Genomic DNA, 19,551 nt, shown 5'->3' with positions numbered 1-19,551 from the left:
AAAGGCATTTTGGGCGACCATTGAAAAATTAACATAATTAGTCAGAGATGAAACATGGAATAAATTAAAACCGAAAAGCACATGTTTAGAAGCTGAAATCATGACAGACTGTATCTTAACCCTTGAGAATAAAATCAAAGGAATTTCAAACAAACGTTTCGCGCTTGAAGTAAAGATTTAACTTCATTTACAAACACTGCAAATCGCTCCTAATTCAACAATTATAGTTGTCTAAGCGTCCTTCAAAGCGTCACACAACTAGCAATCGCTCAACTCCATAGCCACGAAGACAGGAAAGAATGTCACGCTTAGAAAAGAAGACGTGTGCTGAACGTTGTCACAAGTAAAATGAATTCTATCAAGACCGATTGACTTATAAACGGGTATTCACAAAACAATAAACAATGTCGCGTGGTTAACAACCAATGAGAGGATGGGGGATGGGGGGTACGCGATATCACGTGGTCAAGAATCAATGAGAAGACGGGGAGATAAGGGGTTATACCGCACAGTAATGTCATTAAATTGTTATAAGCAAAACAGAGTCTGAGTCTTTACAACGTTTATTGAATAGTAACTCAAAAGAAAGAATTGATTATAATTTTAACTCTTAAAGTCTTGACCGGTTACAAAGTGTTGGGAACTAAACTCGTTTCCAGTTTCTCAGACTCTTGGTCCCTGGCCCCAAAACGCACGATATTCTGCCCTAGTTTTCTTTGCTTTTGGTCATGAAGTCTTTGCCTGATCCGTTCCTTCTTCTTGGCAATAATTATTAATGATTTAGTTGATCGTTACGATCCTGGAAGAAAGGGAAAACAAAGGACTTGAGGAGGAAGAGGATGAAAAGGTGGGAGAGGAGGAGGAGGAGGAGTTGAGGAGGTGGAGGAGGAGGAGGTGACGGCGGTGGGGTGATGGCGGTGGTGGTGGTGGATGTGGTGGTGATGGTGAATGTGGTGGTGGTGTAGGTGGTGGATGTGGCGGTGGTGGTGAATGTGGTGGCTGTGGTGGTGGTGGTGAATGTGGTGGTGGGATGTGGTGGTGGTGGTGGTGGTGAATGTGGTGGTGGTGGCGGTGGTGGTGGTGGTGAATGTGGTGGTGGCGGTGGTGGTGAACGTGGTGGTGAACGTGGTGGTGGTGGTGGTGGATGTGGTGGTGGTGGTGTAGGTGGTGGTGGATGTGGATGTGCTGGTGGTAAATGTGGTGGTGGTGGATGTGGATGTGGTGGTGGTAAATCTATATAGGCTAGACTCGGACCCAAGTCTCTCGGTCTTCATCATGGCCACTTGCCGGACGGACTTTCGTCGTTTAGGACCACAGGACACTGTAAGTATCGAGTTTGAAGTTGCATGACAATTTTGCGTGACCCTAGCGTGATTTGTGTCGCCATGGAAATCCGTGAGACCGATCCCAGTCTTCCATCGAGGCTTGGTGGGCAGTTTTCCAACATGGCCGACTTTCGTGGGCGCCGCCATCTTGAATTCTTAATTCGGCTCCGGATTGGCTGAAATTTGTGGCGGCCATCTTGGATTTGGAAAACAATAGCATCCATTGTTCTTAATTCGACTCCTGATTGGTTACCGTTCATATGAGCGTCTATTACTACTTACTATTACTATTACTATTACTATTACTACTACTATTACAATAGCATCCATTGTTCTTAATTCGGCTCCTGATTGGTTACTGCCCATATAAGCGTCCTATACTACTGTGTACTAGTCAGTGGAATTACCACAAAACATTAACGACCCATCCACCACTAGCCTGCGAACGCAGACGTATTTCCGGCTGTCACTTGGTTCCACCAAATATAACGTCTGCGAACCCGAGCCAGAAAACGATTTCTGTGACGTAGCGGCTTTTGCTTTCTCGTGCGCCAATCGGATTGCGTTATAGAATGAAACTCAAGTGCTCCTCGCGCGGCAGAAAAGTAATTCTCAGATACAGAGCGGATTCTGGCATAACAGCCATGAAACACTAAAGGAATTTCCCTATAGAGGCGAAGGTTGTATTCTTTGCAGAAAATCCTTTTAAGTTGTAAAGAAAAAGGTTGTTGTCTTTGGCGAAAGTGGTTTAGATATGTCCTTATTGATTAAAAGCGCAACGCCAGAAAAGTCGATCTATCTGTCTTTGAGAGTGCGAAAAGCTGGCCATTTGTCGCAGACAGATTTTTACGCTGAGAACGTCTTAGAGTAACATATTATGCAAATTTGACAGTCAAAACATAGAAACCGATCGGTCGTGCAAAGTTTGATTTGAAACGTTTACAGTCTGTCGCGGCATATAGTTCAGTGTGCATTTTTGGGTACATTTTTTAAATAAAGAATTCCTTATGGAGAATTTTACTATGGCATGCAAAAATTACCATGATAAATGTTAACTGTAAATTTTGTGGCTTTTTTTGTGGTCTTTTTGAGCTCCCTTGACGAGGTTGTCTAGCTAACGATCGTCGAGGCAGGCAAAGCGCTGTGGTTCTTCTTTTTTTTTTTTTTTTGCTTTTTCCCCTTTAGCACACAGGGGGGAGGAGGTATCCAATCCCCAAATCAAATTGGAAAAAATGCATTTCTTTGGTATTTGTACGTGAAATATTTGCAAACTGCGCCTGGAAACACAGCAAGCGTGTTCGCATACATAGCCACATCTAAACAGAGCAATCAAACAATGAGAGCGTTCGCATTAAATATTTTATAATTTCTCATATAATCACATGACTTATTACTTTTATGGATTCAATATTTTTATTTTTTAATGCCTATATAAACGGAAACCATTCACTAGTAGCTCAAGAGAAAAAAATTTCCCTCACTAGGATTCGAACTCGAGAATTTAGGATAAGTTACAGCAACTGAAATCTTACCACTTCGTCAACCTGCAATCGTAGGTGACGGGAGCGTAATGTAAAAGTTTGTATGGAGATAAAATAGACCAATGTATGGGTGATTAACCGAATAAAGACTCTTAAACATTGTTTGTCTTCATTTCTTTTCATCCTCGGGTTGAGCGAATTTTGATTATTTAGCCTACAGTATTGTAATCAGAGATAAGTTAGGAAACTTAAGTGGGTTTAACTTCAAAACACTCTTCAGAAACGACTCAAATCGTCACTCAAAAATTGCATTTACCCACATTGCTACTCGCTCAACTCACAATGCAAGGCCTACAGTTTCTCTTTCTGTAGTCCAATTAAGCGCAAGTTTAATTTTCACCCTGTTAGAAGTAATATTACTTGGTCTTACTACAACTAGGTGTGGATGGCCTATTCAGTCCAAAACTGAAATTGAGGAAAAGCCACTAGCCCAACTCTGATTGGTCAATTCAGAATTAATACATCAAATTCAGTTACTATAATGACAGTCGTTTTTTTTTTTACGGTTTCCATAGCAACCAAAATGGTCGCTGCTTAGAACACTTGTGTACAAATGTGTTGATGTTGGTTCCTGAAATTAAGCATTTGAGTAGCCTTATGTCAAAAAGAAATAACTAAATGGAATCTCTGTCTTGTTGTTGAGACTAGCCACGTTCATGACAGGGGGATACAGTCAGATGCCTTTTCATGCAGCCACTCAGACTCATGGAGAGCACACTTATCCAAGAAGTCATCATCCTCAGAGTTAACCTGCGAACGCAGTCGTATTTCCGGCTGTCGCTCGTCTCCGCCGAAAATAACGTCTGCGAACCCGAGCCAGGAAATGATTTCTGTGACGTAATGACTTTTGTTCCTCTTTAGCCGATCAGATTCTATGATAGAATGAAACTCGAGTGCTCCTCGCAGCGAATACCTCGCGCAGTAGTTCTGGGGCTACTTGAGCTAAACTGTAATTGGCTTAAAATTCCTACGTCACAGAAATCGTTTCGTGGCTCGGGTTCGCAGACGTTATTTTCGGCGGAGACAAGTAACAGCCGGAAATACGTCTGCGTTCGCAGGCTATCTCAGAGTCAGTAAGAAGTTTTCTTGTGCAATGAAAACAAAATCTTATGACTATCATAATAATTTCAAACAGGGTTTTAATAGCCACTTGCCTCACAGCACTTTAAAAGTACTATCATTTAATTACATGCTATCACATTTCTCCTGCAGGTGCATGTAGATCACATTTGCAAGATATTAATTGTAAGTTGATATGTTTGGGGTTGGTGATACTTCTCCCAAGTGGCAGATTTCTTTCTTTTCTGTGCCCCTTTTATTTGTAGAATCCTTTGTTATTTTTGCGTAATGTAATTTGTTCATAAACCAGGGATCACTCCGCCTTTTTTACTCTTCCATGTAATCAATCAATATCTGAGTACATAATATTCTTAGCTGTAAATAACATATCCTTCCACTGAATTCAGTTGTAGCAGATATCATTGTCAAAAATGCAGTACCCAGGTAATATCAGATAGTAATGATCTGACGTGCTCTCAATTCACGTTTCTGTAAGAATTGTGAAAAATAAACTTCTGGGATTTAGACTGCACTTAGGGTATACTAGAGATCAAATTAGTAATTGTAGTGTAAGAAAAGTTAAATAGGTTAATATTTTTTCTCGTCAAGGTTCTTCTGGCTTGCTGCCTTCATCAGTGGAGTACAGTCTGTGTTCTTCTACTGTGGCTGCTCAGACTTGTGAAGGTCCCGATTATCAGAGAAATTTCTCTCAGAGTAAGTGACGATAGTTTTATGCAATTACAACATTTTATCTTGTCGCAAGATAGTCTTAAGGTAGATCCGACCGTTCTCATTGTTTTTTTTTTTTGGTTGGGATTTTGCCATACGGACCGTTTCCATGGAAATGGGCATAAGCGGTGTATCTTCTGTTTTTGAAAGCCTGTCCCGAGTGCCATATTATAAAGTACTTACTAAACTACAGTGTGTGTAGTTTGCTCGAGCCGTGCTGGGGAAAATTGGCCTTCAGTTGTTCTCAAATCATGGAGTTAGCTGTGCTCGGTCCGTACTGCCTGGACCTCAGGCAATATTCGTCAGTACGGCCCTCGCGCTGGAGTAGTAAGAGGTGGATGCTGAAAATAATTTTCAGGCGATCGCAAAGGCCCTTCACATTATGTCTACAAATGCTGCATTACATTGTTTTGTAGGAACAAAGCAGAATATTGTTTTTAAAATCATTTTGGTTCTTATATTAAAAGGCTCCACTGTTCAAGGCAGGCCACCTTTATCAATGGAACACAATCAGTTGCAATTTCCTGCATGCAGTCAGACTGTAGTTCAAACTTCTCAGACACAAAGTCATCATCCTCAGAGTGAGTAGGAAATTTTCTCATGTGTAACCAAAACAAATGACGACTTCAAACAGGTACATGTATTTATAGTTACTCACCGCACTGCACAACTGAGATTCTGATTAATGGAAAAAAAAAAGCTCAAGGAACATTCTAGCTGTAAATATCTTGTAATCCATTGGGCCAATTTTTTCCAGTGTCGATGTAGAGCAGTGTTATTCCCAGTGTTATAGCTCTTCACTTTTTGAAATTTACGCAACTTACATGGACATTTCAACGCAGTCACACTCTTGTATACATGCAGTATAATTCAGTTCACAGCGTCATCTCTCAAGTTTACTTTGGAATAGCAAAAATGCGTTCCATGATTGTTCGTCAACAGAGCCAATCAACTGAATAATATAAATGAAAATATAAGTTTTTTCCAATAAAAATGTACGCGGCTCACGCGCATGCTTATTGCTGCTCTATTATTTGGTTGTCTTATGCTGTAGAACGTAAAATGAAGGGAAAGATAAATTAAAAGGTTTAACCTTCTTAAGTTAATGAGATATTCACAATTTTCTCGCTGCTATTTGAGGATTAAGTTTTCATTCCTCTCCTTCAGCTCGAACACGCCATTTTATAAACTATTAATAATAGACGCCAGAAGCCAATTAAGTGCATGCGTAGTGCATTGCTCGGGCTTTTTTCATCTTTAGGTCATCCCTTTTTTTTTTTCGTTTAGCGGCGAATGCGTTTTTTGATATTCGATCGGTTGGTCGGATTAAAAAAAAAAAGAACTAAAGAAAAAATCACAAGAACTCTCTGAATAGGAGGCCGGCAGCCCAGCATCATTGCTGTGGAGCCTGCAAATAACAAGACATAACCCAAAATCAATATGGCGGAAAAGTTGGTTGATGTCATTGGAAAATTAAGCAATATACTGTAAAAAACATTCCTGTTTTTGTTCCTGTTTTTCTCTATGCTGTTACTATGCTCACTTTTCAGATTAAAGCAATTATTTAGAGTCAAAAATGGTTTAACTACGTCGTTACATTTTTTTTTTGAAAATGCCAAAAATCTGGGTCGGTCGGACGACGCTAAACGGAGAAAAAAAAGAGGATGGCCTTACCCGAAAAAAAAATTCAATATCAAGGCCGGGATTACATTGATGTAATTTTTGTAAGTTTCAAATCACTGTATTATGGAACATATAAATACCGTAAAATTGCCTTTAGTTAATTAATACGAAGAAAATAGACCCACAAATCTTAAAGGAAAAATATCCTCCAAGGAAAAATATCCTCCAAGGAACAAAAAGATTTATTCGATAATATCATAGGTGACAAATTACTCCTTAATTTTGGCGCGAAATTTCAGCATTTTAGTTATAATTTCACATGCGAAATTACAAAATTGCTATAGCAACGTTTGGCGCGAAATCTCTCGATAAAATAAACAAGCCAAAAGTCCAGGATTGTAAGCGTAATTTGTCACCCACAATATTAAAAGGTTATCAAATGGTATACTCCTGAAATTATTTCCTTGTTTCACTCGTCGCCATTTGATTACCCATATTTATAGAGCCCCTTACTGTTAAGGTGGTTTTATTTTTTTAGGTCGTAGCAATATTTCAAAGATTTTTATTAATCTGATTGCGTGTATGAACTAACTATGGCTATATTTAGAGAGTTTAAAACACATTATGTGCACCTATGATTATATGTTCCGACGTTACACTGTAAGTAACATTCAAATATAAGCGCGACTACTTTGCTTCCACTAATATGCCGCTATAAAAGTTTGTATTTTATTATGTATCTGCTGTAGCTATCTCAGTTCGTTATGTTTTGTCTCATCAGAGGCCCCTCCTGCAGAAATGTTTGACGTCAAAGCCTGTCGAAGGAAACTTGCGGAGCATTATCAAAAAGCAGCCAAGGTGCCCACCACTGCTTGGTCCTCGGTATTACAAACGGACCTTGAAAAGATCTACACTCGACTGTCCTGGGTGAAACAAGAACAAACCTCAGCTGGGTCATCACAAAAGAACAGAGCAGAACAAACAAGGGCTGGGTCATCACCAAAGGAGCTGAGCCATTACACTGAAATGTTCACTGAGAAGACAAATAACGGTGTTGAAGCAAAGAGAATTCTCGTGCAGGGAGAGACTGGGATTGGAAAAACGACTTTCGTTAAGAAGCTGCTTGTGGATTGGTCGAATCTTCAAGAGGCGAAGATGGATGGGGAACGGGAAGATGCACTGAGGAAGTTTGACCTCGTTCTTGCTGTTAATCTCAAAGAAGTATCCAAGTGCCAGACGTTTAATGAAGTGTTAAGACGCTCTGGTCTGTTTCCAGAGGACGACGAAAAGTCAGTCGACGATCTGCTTTGTTACATTCGTAAGAACCAAGACAAAGTTTTGCTTGTGTTTGATGGCTATGACGAGTACCGCACCGGTAGCGAAGCAGAGGAAAGGTATGGCAGCAGAACCAACTCGGAAATCTACAAGATATTCCACGGGAATATTTTGAGAGACTGCACAGTGTTGGTAACCACTCGACCTTCAAGGGGAGATGAGATACGCGGATCTGCTGACATACAAGCCGAGATCACCGGGTTTAATAAGCCTGATAGAAAGCTCTTTATGAGAAAAATGCTTGATAGCCAAACAGAGGTGGATGGTTTATTGGAATTCCTGCGAGAGAGTAAGCTGAATGACCTAGCAAGAGTTCCGTTACTGAGCCTCTTTTTTTGCTTGCTATGGAATCAAGAAAAAGGCAAGTTAAAGGAACTTACTGAACGTAAAGCCAAATTGTATCAAGCAATTGTGAAGCACATTTTGCAGCACAGCCACAGAAGGCGCCAGTCCTCTTCTAAAGCCTCGAAACTAAAAGAAGCGGATTACGAGGAGATACTTGCTGAAATTGGAAAGGTGGCTTTGGCAGGTCTTCTCAAAGGCGACCTGCTGTTCGAGTTTTGTCAACTGCCTGAGAAGGTGCGTGGCGAAGAGGGTGTCATTGTCGGCCTTTTTCAATTTTCTGAGTACGGGCCAAGTCTAGAACCAATGGAAATGGTATCCTTCATCCACAAGAGTATTCAAGAATACTTAGCGGCGTGGTACCTCATCAACATCTGTGTCCCTAAAGGTAATCTTGGTGAAATTGGACAGCACGCCGCCGCCTTGGAGAATTGCGAGGCCTTGGAAAATGTTTTTCAGTTCGTTTGTGGTTTGTCTGACGAAGGAGCAATAAAAGTACTTGAACACTTGAAATCAGTTAGAATCTCCGACCCAACACTGGATTTATCAAAGACGATACCGGACGTAGAAGCCGAGACTGACGTGCCTCTGTGTGATGTCACTGATAGGCGTAAGAGGTTCAGTAACTTGGTTCACGATTCCTTTCGAGAAGTTCAATCAAAAGCTGAACTCTTAAGTCATTTTCTTGATTGCACTGGTGGAGTCATCCTTGTCACCAGAAATAGGCCGCTTTCTGAACTTATGCCAAATGTTAACGTCTTGACTAAACTGGCACGTAATTGTGTTTTTGTTTTCGGCAAAGTTCATATACCTTTTCACACGGACGAATGCGTTGAAGACTCAGTATTGTACAAGTCATTTGATTTTCTCAATTGTTTGCAGACGCTACTAAGAGTAACTGACAGTTCTGACGTTCTCACAATTGAAGACTTCATGAGGAAGACCACTTTTAAAGGTTTATACTGCTGCTGGTTCGATTCCATCCTTTGTTTCCGTAATGGTCAGTTTCAGTTTTACATTACCAAGTTGTCCCTGTGGTGTGATTACCATGCCAGACTATTTACGGAATCTACTACGATTTCTGTTCCATCCACACGTTTGTGTTCAGAACAGTCATGCCTGAAATTCTTAAGTTCTCTGGATTGTCATAGCCTAAGCAGCCAATCAGTGAAATCTCTTGGTGCAGTCATTGGAAATTGTAAGCATTTGAGTAGGATTGAAGTTGAGAGTGGTGATGACTCCATATGTTATCTGTTGGAACAAGTGCGAAACCCCAGTAAGTGCTCTCTGAAGATTGACCGTCTTTATCTCTGGCCAGGTCACGGTGTTCGTCTTACATCAGTTGGAGCAGTGCAACTTGGCAGTTTGTTACCAAGATTTAACAACATCGTCTGTCTTCACCTTGACTTGAGAGACTGCTGTGCTGCAGCACTGGACACATTGGTTACTAGTATCACATACAAGACTCTCAAGAAACTGAAACTTCGGGTAGTAAGTCTGACTCCAGCAGCAGCTAAGACGCTCGGTCGGTCACTTCCAGAAATGTCGTCACTAAAAGAATTCAGGTTAACTGGTGTGGATGGAAACATTTTGCCGGCTGAGAAAATGGAGACGTTGTTTGGCGGATTTAACAAAACAAGGCCTTTGCACGGGCTTATTTTCACTGGTTTTAGCGTGAGAGGTCGTCTTGCTCCACTCTTCAGAGGCCTTCGCTTCTTCCCCAATTTGTTTAAGTTGAGGCTTAAAAAGTTAAACATGGATGAACAGGATTTACGTAGTTTGCTGGAGAGTTTTCAGTTCATTCCTAAACTACAGTCACTTTGCCTGTCCGACAATCCTCTCGGTCACGTGATAACATCTATCGTGCCACACGTCATCAGTTTGAAGAAGCTTAAGTACCTTTCGATTGACAAAACTAGTCATTCTGAGGAAGATTTGAATTATGTTCGAGACATCGTCCAGCAAGCACTACCTGATATCCTTATCAGCGGCGATATTATTGCCAGCGACGATGATGACGACGATGATGACGACGACGATGACGATGATGATGACGATGATGACGACGATGATGATGACGACGATGATGACGATGATGACGACGATGATGACGACGATGACGACGATGATGACGATGGTTAGCATTTCTAGAACGGTGTGATACAATGTGATTTGCAGATTGTTTTTCTCTGTGATCCTAGACCACCCCCATGGGATAATTTTCATAGCAGCTTTTCTAAATTTAAATTTTTAGCTAAAAACATGAAAGCGGCTTTTATTAACAAAGTTGAGCTCGTTTTGTTTTTTGTAAATGGGCGAGGGATTGAGATTCCTCCCAGAAACAGATGCTTCCGTAATGTGGCAAGGTCTTAGCTGATGTATCGTGCATTACTAGGACGATAGGTCTTTCCGCTGGGAACCGTATTTCAGTTGAACGAACACTTGAACTGCACTGAGCAGGGAACTTTTCTTAATTCTAGAAAAATAGACTCTTAAAATCACCACTTGGCTTGTGGAAACGATCTACTTCACTAGGGGCTTCTACAGACATCAAGGATGAGGCAGGACTCGGTTCCAACAGTGATTATTCAAACTTCGTTTGTAATCGTCAGTGTAATCATGACAATATTAAATCGACGAATAATTATAGAAAGACAACTCAAGCAAAATTAGAAGCAAAGTTTAGTTTTAATACTGTAAAATGAATGCGAAGGAAACAAAGCTCTCAATGTGTTGTCAAACTGAAACTACTTCTGTTGGTTTTTGAAGAAGAGATTCTAAAATGCTAATTATGGTGAAAGGAACAAGGAACAATAACTGAGGCCCAGTTCACACTACACCAGAGAAATTTGAAAAGGCATCTCTATTTCTACGGTTTGGCTTACGGTCCACACGTCACTAATCCGTCACGAAAACGGAGCTTTCCGGAAACGCTCTTCAAACCTGACGAATTTGAAAACGCCTGCTTTGCGTTTTGTGTGGACGGCAAATATTTTGAAAACGCAACTTTTCGTCATCGATATAGTCCTGATAATCAGGTGATTTCCCTGCCTAAGTTTTCCTCAAACACAAATCCCAAATGACCGATGATTGCGTTTTTACGTTCCTCCGGCGTAGTGTGGACAGAAACATTTGATGCGATTTCAGAGTAAAACCTCCGTTGTCAAATTTCCCCAGCTTAGTGTGGACGGGGCCTAAGGAAGGACAAAAGTTCCATCTTTGTCGTTTACGGTACTTGTCTTCTATCAGCCTGCCTTCTCCTCTCCATTGTTGTCCCGTCCACAGGCTAGCTTGACTAGTTTTAGTCACGCGATAATATTGTTGTGTGTTGTCCAACGGTCTTGTTTCAATCCTGCATCCCGCTACTATTTTTGGCTCAATCCCGCCATCCCGCCCCACTCAGTATGTTTATCCCGCCCGGTTATGTTCGCAGTTCTCCGGGTAACATCTGTAACGTGTGATTTTCCGTTTTTAATCCCGCATTCTGCTATCAAGTTTAAAACTATTCCGCATCCCATATCTCACTGAAAATGAGCAGATCCCGCTCTCGACAAAATAATTTGATCCCGCGATTAAAAGTCGTGTCATCCCGGCCGGTATCCCGCCCTCATTTTCGCTCTAATCCTGCCAAATGTATGTTGGACCCTCAATGTTGGCAGTAGGCTCGATTACCAGCCGCTGTTCGAGAAAAGAGCCCGCGCTCCTCCCCCGAACTCTCTTCTCGGGGAGGAAAGCTGACCGGACTCGAGAAGGCGGTGGAAATCGAGCCTATGATGGCAGGAGGATTCGTGAACTGTCAAGAGAGCAATATGATATGCTCCGGTAGGCACACAGAAAATTTATAAATGCAATGCTTAATCGTCAATTCGCGAGTGGGTTATTTTTAAGCAAGCTATCATCGTCGCTTGTTTTAAAACAAAATTTAGCAGGAACGAGTTGTAAACGGGTCGTAGCAAGAGGTATTAGGCCATGTTTAAAATCAGGAATGGTTACCCTAATGCAAGGGTTACCCTAGCGAGAGGGTCAAAGATCACCAATCCTGTAGGAGTTCAATCTTTTCTTATGTAAACACTTTCTTTTGTTCCAATAAATTTGCATGGCTGCTGGACACGTGAGTGCTACATTCTAAAGGAAAGTCGTGATCCAAGTCTGGTCCTGCTCTAAGAGCTTGGTCAGTTTAGACAAAAAAAACCAAACCAGTTGTAAGAACTGAACCGTGCCATGAAGAATTTGGACCAAAATATGCTTTCCTTTAATCAGTTAATATCGTAAATTAGAAAATTCAGAATTTCAAAACAGCATGCCAACGATCATTAATTCCTGTGATTTGTATCCAGCATACTGAATAAGAACTAACTTATATTGTCTTGACCTTTCGGTCCGTATAGCTTCATCAAATAAATGGTGAGCGCCGCCTTTAGACTTGAACCATTTCCTTTTTTTTCCAGACAGGAGGTGGCGACCAAGAATGAGCAAAATGCAGTTTATTTTCTCATGTTTTTCAGTTAAGCTTTTCACGGGACGATCCTAGGAGACGACTGAGAACTTCTTACGGTCTCTAATATAGGCCACTTTCGGGTCTATTTCTAACAATTTAACATTGTGCATAAAAGGTCACCAAATCATACATTTAATTATTTTTTACTGGATGGTGGCCGAGAACTGCCAGTAAAAAAATCATATATTTTTGTGTAATTAATGTTAGTTTGACTGAGAAATAAAACGAAACTATATAAAACATGAAGTAAAATGAAATGAAATTTAAAAGTAAAATGACATGAAATTTAAAAGTACATTGAGTTTTAAAAATAAAACCACTTTACTGTTAAGTTAAACTAAAATGGAAATACAGTTCAAAGTGAAATATAAAATCAATTTCAAATGAAATTCAAAGTGCGAGTGAAAGTGAATTTCACCGTGGCCGAGCGCTGCCACTACCATCATGCTACGCGCGCTTACAAAGCTCTGCGCCCGCGATTCTATTAGCCAATATGGCGGATAACCGTGAGTCTACCTGGACCGATGACGATAACCTAAAAGAAGTTTTAACTAAATATGTCCAGCAAGGCTTGCAAAGATCGGAAGCACTGGATTTTCTCAGACGCGAATTTCCAGAATATGCATGGAGTATTCGTTCCCTTGACAGAAGGCTTCGTCACTTTAACATCTTTTACAATGACAGGAGTGTCGACGTTCAGGACGTGAAAGAAGCGGTGGAAGAGGAGCTTAAAGGTCCTGGTAAGCTGCTAGGCTACAGAGCCTTGCACAAGAAAATCAGATTGGAGCACGGGCTAAATGTTACCAGAGACCAGGTTTACGATGTTATGACTGAACTGGACCCACAAGGTCTCGAAGCCCGTGGTGATGTCGGAGTCAAGAGACAGCGAAGAAAAGGAAACTTCACGACACGTGGTTCTAACTGGGTTCATTCTCTCGATGGTCACGACAAGCTAATGGGTTATCAAAACTCAACATTTCCATTAGCAGTGTATGGGTGCATGGACACAGCCAGTAGAAAGCTGCTATGGTTGAAAGTTTGGGTTTCCAATCATGATCCCAAATTAATTGGAAGATGGTATCTTGAACATTTATATGAAACTAAGATAATATCTGCGATGTTAAGAGTAGATAAGGGAACCGAAACAGGGACCATGGCCACAATGCACGCTTTCCTTCGCAGATACCACAATGATATGGATCCTCACGAAACAGTCATATATGGCCCTTCTACCTCAAATCAGGTATGTCTATTTCCTAAGCAAATTTGAAATTGGTAGAGACTGAGTTGGGAACAGAATATTTTACTAGAATAGTGGGGTGGGAATAGGCAATAGGGGGTCAAAACCTCCCACTTCTGCCTGCCTCCTGTACACCTCCAACCCCATCCACCCCCTACACACAGAATACAAACAAATATGACAAATAACATTGCATCCAAAATGCAATATGCATAATGGATTCATCTGACTACAGCTATCGCTATAGCCCAGTTTTTGTTTTGGAACATTAGGGCAAATGCTGTTGAAACTCCCCATTATGGTGTCAAAATTTTGAAATTTTTTTAAGAAAAAAAAGAGAAAAAAAGTGGTAGTGGTCAGGTAATTAAAATACTATGTTATATTGCTATTTTGTAGATTGAAAGATGGTGGAGGGAATTGCACGAAAGGATGGAGAGGTATTTTAAAGATGGTTTGCGTTGGCTAAAAGATCAAGGTCATTATGACCCACACAATGACTCTGATAGGTATGTACAATAATTTGGATCTGAAGCAGTTATCTTCTGAACCTTTTTGTACCTCTCGCTGTATATCATTGAAAGGAATGTCATGTACTTCTTGACATAATTTACTGTATTTGCATACAGAAGTATCCTGTCATGACTGCTTTCAACATCATATTTAATGTTTTGGCAGATTGCTCTTGGCCTTCATCATGGTACCTCTCATACAGAAGGAGTTAGATATTTTCAGAGAAACAGTGTGGAACACACACAGGATCAGAGCACAGAGAGACACTGCACTTCCAGATGGTATACCAGACCACATCTATAACTTCCCTGAGAATTATGGGCTTGAAGAGTGTGGTATGTGCCATAGTATCCTGTGCATTATAAATGAATTTACAATGTGGATCCAGTACTTTCATTCAAGAAATTAATAGTTCACATTACACATCATCAGCAATCTCAGGGGTTATTACGACTGGCAGTCTTTTATTTCTTGTTCCCTATGAAATCCCCATGACAACTAAGTATATAAGATCTTGATCCAAAGGCAAAATTCCTTTTGGTGGTTGTTCAATGGTACACTGTATGTACATAATACTGATCGGTCAACATATCTTGTCCTCTGAAAAGAAATAAGACTTCCTTTCAGGAGCATTTTTTTGGGAAGGGAAATGAACCCTGCAACATTAATACTCTTGATCTCTAATCTCCCTGTTAACGCATGTTACAAAGGGTTATTGTTTGAGAAAGCAAAATAAGTGATTGATAATAGTATTAATATAATTGCCATTAATTTCTTGCTTAGGTTTACCAGTTACTGAGGAACAACTCAAGGAGGTGGCGACTGAATCTGGTGTTTTAAGCATTCCAGATGATTTCCTCACTCTAGAATTTAGGGAAGAATGTGAGCGCATCATTCCTGATAATGATACCATTAAACCAGATGAATGGAAAGATGCATATATGTATTTAAAACAGAACTTCACACTTTCAGTGTAATTTAATTGTAACATGTTATCCATATGGTTTATTTGTAAATTTCTGTCAACTATCATGGAATGCAACAACTTTAACAATATCAATGTATATAATTAAACTGGAATATGTTATCCATATGGTTTATTTGTAAATCTCTGTAAACTGTCATGGAATGCAACAACTGTAACAACATCACTGTATATAACATATCAACTACTTTTATACAACCTTTGTTCCAAATATGTCTTTCAGTTTGGAATAAGCAACAATCCAGTTATATTTCTTATTTAATGTAAAACTGTAACAAAGTTAAAATTATTGCAAAACTTTTGTTCAGAATAAGCCTCTCATTTTCTTATCAGCAACATTCAAGTCATAACTTAATATGGTAATAACATAAGGTAACAAGAAAATCAGAGACTGTTCGCTGTACACTCAGAGTAAATAAGTACAAAAAGCAAGATTGCAATTTAAAAAATTAAATCAATGTTAGACAACAACAGGAACAGTGAATAACTTGTCCTTCATATATCCTTGTTACATGCACATATATGTCCTTCACATATCCTTCAATGCTATTTTGACCTATGATGGTACTAACTATTAAGTGACCTATAATGGTACTAACTCTTAAGTGACCTATGATGGTACTAATGTAAGTCCTAGAAGTTTGCAATACTTGTTGCACTGGTGTTTCTCAAAAAATTTCTTCATGGCTATTTCAGACAAATTCCCAGTACAGAATTGCTATGTACCATCATCAGTAAGTAAATCTAACGATGCAATTTCTGGGTCATATAGTGTGTACCCAGCACCCTGAATGTCAAGAACAATAAGCTTTCCCTCAGATTTCTCATGAGTAAAGTGGACAAAGGCCTGTGCCTTGTCACAAACTGTACCCTTTTCACATACTTCACCATTATTGTTTATGTACTTAATAAAATCACCGTCAATGTACTCTTCAATTGAAACGAACTCCCCACTGTCTGTCTTACCCATGAATACCTTTTTATATTCAAATGTTGGGCCAAACTCCATCAGCTGCTCTTTTTCAATTTGTTCCTTCAGTTGGGATGCAAAATTGCGGGCCAAGTAATGCATTTGCACTGACTTCTTTGTGTGACTTTCTTCAGTTTCTTGTGTTGCTTTAATTATTTCCGAGGCACTCCTGAGGTATTTCTTGACAACCCATGTCACTTCTTTGAATCTCTCTGTTATGCTAGTGGCCTTAAAAGCTTGTCGGAATCCACCAGAAGCGAATGGTGTCTCAGCTACCAAGAATTCTGCCTCCACTGGTACATTGGACCATTGCATGTGTTCAAAATCAAACTTATAGATGCTAATGATAGTGGAACTTTTCTTGGAGATGACTTTCCCAAGTTTTAGCATATCCTGGATGGACAAACTCCTAGGGTAAAATTTACTTGAGCAAACTTTTTTGGGGCTTGGTACTGACACAGCCTATTTTCTTGGATTGTCATCACACCTTGTTTTTTGGTCTTTAGCAAAAGTGAGAAAGAACAAAATTATAAGGTTATTACGAATGGCTTGCAACAATTCCAAGCAAATTCATTTTTCACCTCTTTTTTACCATATTCATCCTACCACCCCTTCTCCTAAAAAAAAGATCACTGTGGAAACTGATGCCCCTCCCCACCCCCCCCCCCCCCCCAAACCCACATATTTCGGGCAGGTGAAACCAATATTGCCAAAACCAAGCTCTATGTGTGATCATATATTTTAATGCACCAGCATTAAGCTCTTAAGTGTTGTCACATACCTTGTGAGTCTCTTGCCCGTGCTCTTCCTCATCCTGCTCGTTTAATACTTCGGCATCTGAAATTTTTATAAAACGCACATAGAATACTTTGTGGTCTGGAATTTGGCACATCTTCTTGCAAGAAGGCCCACGTTCACCAGCTAAGATGTCGCAAACCATATCTTTATCGATTTGGGCAGCAAAGTACTTCTGGCAAGCTTCTATTATGTTGTCGAAAGTTATTTCATCGAATTCGAATGGGACAAATTCTCTTGGTCCAGTCCTGGTGTACTTTTGCTGTTTTCCAGTTACTTCGGAACTAATCCTCTGCACAATTATTTCATCTTTCGCCTCTACAGATTCTCGTGCTGGTCGTTTCCCCTTAGCAGCTCTTTTTTGACGCTGCTTGTTTGCGAACTGCCTCCACTCCGCCATGTTGCAAGCTAACACGTGGTCCGCTCTGTTGCTTGTAAGCGCGCGTAGCATGATGGTAGTGGCAGCGCTCGGCCACGGTGAAATTCACTTTCACTCGCACTTTGAATTTCATTTGAAATTGATTTTATATTTCACTTTGAACTGTATTTCCATTTTAGTTTAACTTAACAGTAAAGTGGTTTTATTTTTAAAACTCAATGTACTTTTAAATTTCATGTCATTTTACTTTTAAATTTCATTTCATTTTACTTCATGTTTTATATAGTTTCGTTTTATTTCTCAGTCAAACTAACATTAATTACACAAAAATATATGATTTTTTTACTGGCAGTTCTCGGCCACCATACTGGACATTCGAGGATCCAAATGAAAATAATTAAACTACTTTTTTCACTACGTAAACAAGTTGTCTTATTATTTTCAGCCTTCAAAGTTGACGGTGCTCGACGCTCTTGGTATCCCTTAATAGTCTCATCCATCTGCATTTCTAGTCCTCTTGTGAGGACACAGTTGGTGAGTGGGTGGTTTCACTTCACCCACCCACCCGCGGTCAAAAAAATGCCCCATCCGGCGGGAGGGTGGAGAGGCGGCTGTAAAGGCCAAATCGGAATTTCAAGAATTAGTGCAGTGTGCATGCGTTTTGTCTCTAAATTATTCTCTTCTTTTAAAATGAGCAAAAGAAGAAATTAAATTATTCTCTTTTAAAAATAACTCAGAGAGCCAATAAATTAGGGATAAAAACGCGTGCACACCACTAATCCTTCAAACTTCGATTTGGCTTATTTACAGGCGCCATAGGATGGCTTTGTGTGCTGCGTGAAATTTATTTAGTGTTCATTATGTAGTCCGAGCAGGGACAAGTTAAGTATGAGAGGCCACACCTCCCTCAGACCACTCCTCTCCACTGAGCGGTACCCGCTCCCAGTCTCACCGGCTCCGAGCTGATTCCCTACATATCTTCTCACCGCCGTTTTATTGTTCTTCGGGAATCTCGGCACCGTAAGTCCTCGAATTAGCGTTCCCCCCCCCCCCACCTCCCCTCGAATAAGCCCCCCCTTCGAATGGGCGCCCCTCCTAGCGGCCAAAATTTGAAAGAAGCGCCCGCCTTACCTTTGACCGTTTTGTGGACGAGTATTTAGCCTACAAAGGATGTATAGTTTTCGTCGTGTAGTATTACACGACAAACAAGGTAGTATTGCGAATGAAAAATGTTCAAAAAAAAAAAAAACCACAATTGCGGACTGGAAAGACACCGTAAACTTCTAGCGTGCAACTCTGAGATCGCTTGGCGTTTAACCCGCGTTTGACGCTCTTTTAAATTAATTAAAACAAAAGAAGGACAAGAGATTTAGAAGAAAATAAGAATTTGTTACTAATCAGTTAGTTCTTATATGAAACTGAGTAAGCCACAAAAATAACCAAAAGATGCGTCTATAGGGTTGGCGAGGGATCATTCGGGACATTACCCGGTCCAATAATTAAGCGATATTGAACCGGCGATGAAGCACTTTAGTTATTGGCCCTCTGAACTAAGTAGCTTATTTAGTCGTGTTGTGAAATAGATTACTTTTGGTGACCATTGTCATAGAGGATTTCAACCAAACCAAGCGCGAGGGAATTGAGTCTGCACGCGTGAGACGCGAGGGAAAATCAGCATAATAGAAGAATTAAAACAATCGGATAGTATCGGATAGAACATTAATATTATTAATTAATTATTGCTGTTTAAGTGACAGGAAGGCTCTGATTTTACTCAAAACACCTATGTGCGATGCGAGTTTATTGCAAAGATTTTCAACATGACAATCAAATGAGAGTGAGCTATCAATGCACTTTTTACTATTTACCAACCTGTTGTCCTCAACTGTGACAACAAGTTCATCATTGATCTTAGACGCCAGGTGCTTTGCGATGATCTTTGGGACTTTGGACTTTGATTCGTTGATTGAGAGTTACAGTAATTTGAATCAGCCCAGTGACGTATTTCATTAGCAGAGTTACATTGTATTTGGTGAAAGTTTAGTTCAGGTAAATTATTAAAGTAAGCAGATGCTGTAAGGGTAATATCATGAGTATAGAAGTCTTCTTGTGAACATGTGGGAATTCTCTTGGCTGTGGGATTCTGTTATTAATTAAAACTAATTAATTAAAGTTATTAAGTCAATTTTAAAATGGAATGGATATGATAATTCCATTTGC

At 40.1% G+C, this 19,551-nt stretch overlaps 3 protein-coding genes and 1 pseudogene across 9 annotated transcripts in view; 3 read left to right on the top strand and 1 right to left on the bottom strand.

The window, feature by feature from the left end:
• LOC145499354 (uncharacterized) overlaps positions 1 to 19,551 on the top strand; it is a 161,253-nt gene that overhangs the window by 59,859 nt on the left and 81,843 nt on the right. The window lies entirely within an intron of this gene.
• The window catches only part of LOC145499364 (D-inositol 3-phosphate glycosyltransferase-like), an 85,757-nt gene that overhangs the window by 64,971 nt on the left and 1,235 nt on the right, over positions 1 to 19,551 (top strand). The window lies entirely within an intron of this gene.
• On the top strand, positions 12,736 to 15,241 carry LOC145499365 (uncharacterized). Its single transcript, XM_081478886.1, has 4 exons — positions 12,736 to 13,695; positions 14,089 to 14,198; positions 14,368 to 14,537; positions 14,986 to 15,241. The coding sequence occupies exons 1-4, from the start codon at positions 12,946 to 12,948 to the stop codon at positions 15,177 to 15,179; spliced, it is 1,224 nt and encodes a 407-aa protein (XP_081335012.1). The 5' UTR covers positions 12,736 to 12,945; the 3' UTR covers positions 15,180 to 15,241.
• Positions 15,327 to 16,632, bottom strand: LOC145499371 (alpha-protein kinase vwkA-like; annotated as a pseudogene).

The sequence above is a fragment of the Orbicella franksi genome, chromosome 10, assembly GCF_964199315.1.
Source record: "Orbicella franksi chromosome 10, jaOrbFran1.1, whole genome shotgun sequence".
Classification (NCBI taxonomy): Eukaryota; Metazoa; Cnidaria; class Anthozoa; order Scleractinia; family Merulinidae; genus Orbicella; species Orbicella franksi.
Note: the sequence above shows the minus strand (reverse complement) of the source record. Positions and strands in the feature narration are given on the sequence as shown.